The sequence below is a fragment of the Mobula hypostoma genome, chromosome 17, assembly GCF_963921235.1.
Source record: "Mobula hypostoma chromosome 17, sMobHyp1.1, whole genome shotgun sequence".
NCBI classification, from domain to species: domain Eukaryota; kingdom Metazoa; phylum Chordata; class Chondrichthyes; order Myliobatiformes; family Myliobatidae; genus Mobula; species Mobula hypostoma.
In genome coordinates this window covers 8774125-8778779 of record NC_086113.1, presented here as the reverse complement: position 1 = coordinate 8778779, position 4655 = coordinate 8774125, and the positions used below count along the sequence as shown (strand labels likewise).

The window sequence follows — 4655 nt, the reverse complement described above, 5'->3', positions numbered from 1 at the left end:
AGATTATTGGTCATGTGAGCTTGTTGGGCCGGAAGGGCCTGTTACCATGCTGTAATGCTAAATAAAATAAGTTATTGATATTAAACAAACTGATTCTGATTCTAATTACATATTCCTGCCACTGCTTGTATTGAGTGTGGGTTTCCTCTGAGTGCTACAGTTTCCTCCCCGGTCCAAAGAAGCACCGGTTAGTAGGTTATGTGGTTATTGTATATTGTCCCATGATGAGGCTAGGTGTAAATCAGGGGATTGCCAGGCAACATGGTTTGAAGGGCCAGAAGGACCTATTCTGGACTGTATGTCAATAAATATATCTTGTGTCTGGGGAAGTATAAAAAACAGAATCAATGTTGCTTTCAAATTGAATTCAACTACATTACAAAACTAATTGGTTGATATACTATAAAGTGCCTCCATATATTTGAAAAGTGATAAATATTAGCCTCTACTACATGAATAGATTACTTTTTATTGTTATCTCTATTAGATAAAGAATAAAATCTTATGCCTAAATACACTTAAACCTTTTGCACTATTTACTTTATTTTTTATTGGAACTCATATTCATTTTTCAAATGTATGGCAGTGTACTGCTGCCACAAAACAACACATTTCACATCTGTCAGTGACATTAAAACATGATGCAGATTCTGGAAAAAAAATCAATTAGTTTGATTAAACTAATCATTGTGCATATTTCTAGATTATAATTCCAAAGGTTCATTTATTATCAAAGTATACAACTCTGAAATTCTTCTTCTCCAGATGGCCATGAAACCAAGGAGAGAACAGCAGCATCACCAACCCCCAAATCCCTCCTCCCCGCACAAGACTCAAACAAAAACGGAACAGGCGCATCGACCCCCCCCCCACCCCCACCCCAGCACACCAAAAAAACCAGAAAGATCGGGCGAGAAACACAGAATATAAAAAAAAACTCTAAGTCTGAAAACAAACGTCTGTAGTTCAAGTCCGTTTCCAAAAACGCAAACAACCTGGGTAACATTCTCCGGGCACAGCGGCAGGCATTACCCTCTCCGTAGCAGAGCGATCCCACCAGCGAGCAAATTTCTAATCTTCTCTCAACTTCCTTCACATTTTGTTGTCTGCGCTGTTATAATTATCTGCTGCTTCCATAGTTTTTCTAACGCTTCGTGTTTTGGCTTATCCCTGTCCATAGAGACAGATTTTGAACGCATCGGAATTTGTCGACCAGGGAACGAAAAATAATGATGCTTCACCACGATCCCACCTCACCAGCACTGCGTACTCATCACGCAGCGCCACTTTGTGTACAATCAGACCACGTATATAACAGTTATGCATTGCGTTTCGGAGGATTTTTATATGTATCCTCACTGTGTCAATCATGCTCATTTTGTGTGTGCGTGTTTCTGCAGGCTGAATCAGATCTGGAATAACAATCATTTCATTCTCATTTACACTAGTTAACTGACGAATGACAATAAACAATTTTCAATCTTGAACCTTTGAAGTCCCCTGTAAAGCCGCTTGGCTACGCACGCCATAGTTACACCGTGAATTATAATTTGCAACCGTTAGAGTGGAACACATGCAAAATGTTGGAGGATCTCAGCCAGTCAGGCAGCATCTGTCTAGGGGAATAAATAGTCGACGTTTCGGGTCGGCTTCATCAGTGGGAATATTTCTCTAAAATGTGTCGTTGCCCGAGTTTGGGCACGGAGCTGGTGCTCGGCCCGGCATATCGCTGCTGAGTTGGAACCTGGACTTGGGACTCACCTGAGGAGAGAGCGCCGTGCGTGATTGACACGGGAGGCCGCCCGGGATCCCCTCCCCGCCGCAGCCCGGAGCTCGGAGCCCGAACCCCGGGGCGGAGCCTGGCGTCTGCTACCTGTCGCCAGTCCCTGCAGCTTTGGGAAATACAAGAGGGAAAAGGTCGCGCCGGCTGCGACGGCAAATCCGCCGCTCTTCCTCATATATTTTTAGTTTTTTTTGGTGGTGGTAAAAGCGAATGGATTGTGCGACCGGCATGGATTAAGGGCAGCACCGAGGAAACCAATCCTGCCGCGGTCGGTTCGAGCGCAAACAGGTGAGCCGGTGCGTAGAAATGGTGATGTGGAGCCCAGATCATCAACAGGTGGCCCGGGATCTTTGGTGTTTTGCGCTAACTTTAGCATTTTCGCTTCGTTTTGCGCGTGTCGGAGTTTCGGCGTACCGATGGCAGCCGGTGTTCACCCGTCCAGTCATTCCGTTCTTTCCGTGCAGGTCAAGAAGGGCGGAGTGGCCGGGAAATGGCCGACGGCGGGATGAGCGGCTGGTGGAAGTCGATGACCATGAAGAAGAAGGCGAAGGAGCTGACGGACAAGGGGTCGGGGCAGGAGAACGGGCAGTTCCCCGCAGACAAGACGTCGGCTCGGGAAAACAAACCCCCGGCCGTGCCGGAGGAGAAGGAACACTCGGATCCCCGGCTGGAGAAGGGCTTTAGCGAGAAGAACACACGCAGGAACCTGAAAATCTCCCGCTCGGGACGTTTCAAGGAGAAGCGCAGGGTGCGAGCCACTCTGCCTGACAGCCCCAAGTTCTTCGAGGGCAATGGCAATACAAACGATGAAAACTAATGCACATCCTTTTCCCTCTTACTGGGGCACCAGATGCTCCATCCAGCGCAAGACTGGTCACCAGACACTATCTTAATTTAACAGTGATAAAGCCGAAATTAACGCATCAATTTATATTTCCTTAAATATTTCATGAATAATGCGTTAAATATTTATTTGTTGGAATCCGTATACCTATTGAAGTAGATTGATTTTTACGATTACTGAATTCTCTTTCTCCCCCACATCAGGTACCCGGGTCGTTGCAGGTTGGAATAGCGGGGCAGGACGTGTTCTGATTAAGAACTTTATCTTGGTGGGGTCGGTGGGGGAGGGATAAATCACAAGAGGTTCTGTAGATGCTGGAAATCCAGAGTAAGACATGCAAGTTGCTGGAGGAACCCAGCGGACTGGGCAGCATCGGTGGAAATGAAGGGTCTCGGCCCTGAAGCGTTGACTGTTTGTTCCCCTCCATAGACGCTGCCTGACCTGTTGAGTTCCTCCAGCACCTTGTGCGTGTTGCACGGTTGGGGTGGGAGGTGATTTCAGATTGCAGTTGTAACTGAAAGTATTTTTTCAGCCAACATTTTGTTTCATGGCCTTGGTCAATTTTAATCTTCTGAATTATAAAGATGTTGAGCGCTTTTTTAAAAATAAAAAAAAATTATTTTCGGGAAAATTCCTTATTGCATGCCTGCTTACTGCCGTGCTTTATTCTAACTAAAAGAGGTTCGGAGACTTTGCTTTTCTCGTAAACTGTTGTAAAAATTAATCGTTTGTCAAAATGTAACTCGAAATGCAGCACACCCAGCGATCCAACACGTAGTTAAGTCTGTCATGACATTTCTGTGTATTTTTATCCGTTTCAATATCTCTTTACCTACGGGGACATGGCTATTTATTTGAACAATAATCAAGAATAAATAGGTTAGCAATTTTCATGAGACGCTTCAGGTTACCGCAGGCAGGGGAGGGGTTGGTTAGGCAAGGTGAGTTGCCAGGACGACGTAAACTACTTGATTAAAATGGCAGACGGCTCGGGTGATGTGTGTCGGTGCTCCAGCGACCCTTGTCGCTCGCGTGCTTTAGTGGCGAAGTCTAAAAGTGAGTCTCCTTTTGCAGAACCTCTGCGTGGTTTCCATTTCCTCTTACGTCCACGTTACATAATTGTAACTAGTTACGTTATTCTGATATATAATAAATTGTAAAATTGAATACTATAAGGAAAGATCAGGGGAGGAAAAACTCGGTAAGATGTTCCATCTTGATGAAGGGTCGCGAATAGAAACTTGGACAGTTAATTCCTCTCCATAGATGCTGCCTGACCTGCTGAGTGATTGTGTGTGTCTATGTGTCTATGTCAATGATAATGAAGGTGCAAACATTGGCTTTCGATCCTGTCGTGGCTTCTCTGAATGTAACCACGAGTGAAAAGTTGATTTCGGTTCCCGATTGCGGTTTCCAATCTGCCAGGTGAAGTGCTTATCTACATAAATTGATATTTAACTACTTGATGTTTCTGGGATAACCCAAGTGACCTCTTATTTTTCTCAGTTTGTTCCAGGAAGCATGTTGAGACGTGTGTTTCATACCTGAATCTTGCTACGGTCTGTATTTTTTAAACCCTATCCTGATTATTTCTTCGCAGATAACAAGATTTAATGGTATTTCCTTTCTGGCAAAGAAGAGCTATTTTATAACTTTCAATGTCATTTGAATTATCCACAAAGGCCATCCTTCTATTGTTCCTGAGACGGGAGTTCGTCCCTAGGGTGGTAATCAGTGCAGCGAGAACAGCTTTCTAAGGTACAAAATATTTTATGGATCATTTTCTTTAGAATTTTCCAAATGAATCATGTATAGGATATTAACATTTATTAGATATTCATTTATATAAAATGCACAAAGCAGCTTTGGAGAGGGTTTACCAGGAAGCTGCTTGGATTAGAGGGCATGGGCGATAACAAGAGTTTGGACAGATTTGAGTTTTTCAGGAGCAGCAGAGGCCAAGGGGTAATCTGATAGAGGTTTATAAGAATATAAGAGGTACAGATACAGACAATATCTTTCCCCCAG

At 44.2% G+C, this 4655-nt stretch overlaps 1 protein-coding gene across 2 annotated transcripts; it reads left to right on the top strand.

The window, feature by feature from the left end:
- The first annotated feature begins 1883 nt into the window (after positions 1-1883).
- Positions 1884-3368, top strand: LOC134357823 (proline-rich protein 15-like). 2 transcript variants are annotated; one of them, XM_063069527.1, is made up of 2 exons: positions 1884-2079; positions 2248-3368. In XM_063069527.1, exon 2 carries the CDS (start codon positions 2274-2276, stop codon positions 2598-2600), a length of 327 nt encoding a protein of 108 aa, XP_062925597.1. In that variant the 5' UTR covers positions 1884-2079; positions 2248-2273; the 3' UTR covers positions 2601-3368. The 2 variants fall into 2 exon arrangements, with proteins under 2 accessions (XP_062925597.1, XP_062925596.1); XM_063069526.1 differs by having other exon boundaries at positions 1888-2071; positions 2248-3305.
- The last annotated feature ends 1287 nt before the right edge of the window (positions 3369-4655 follow it).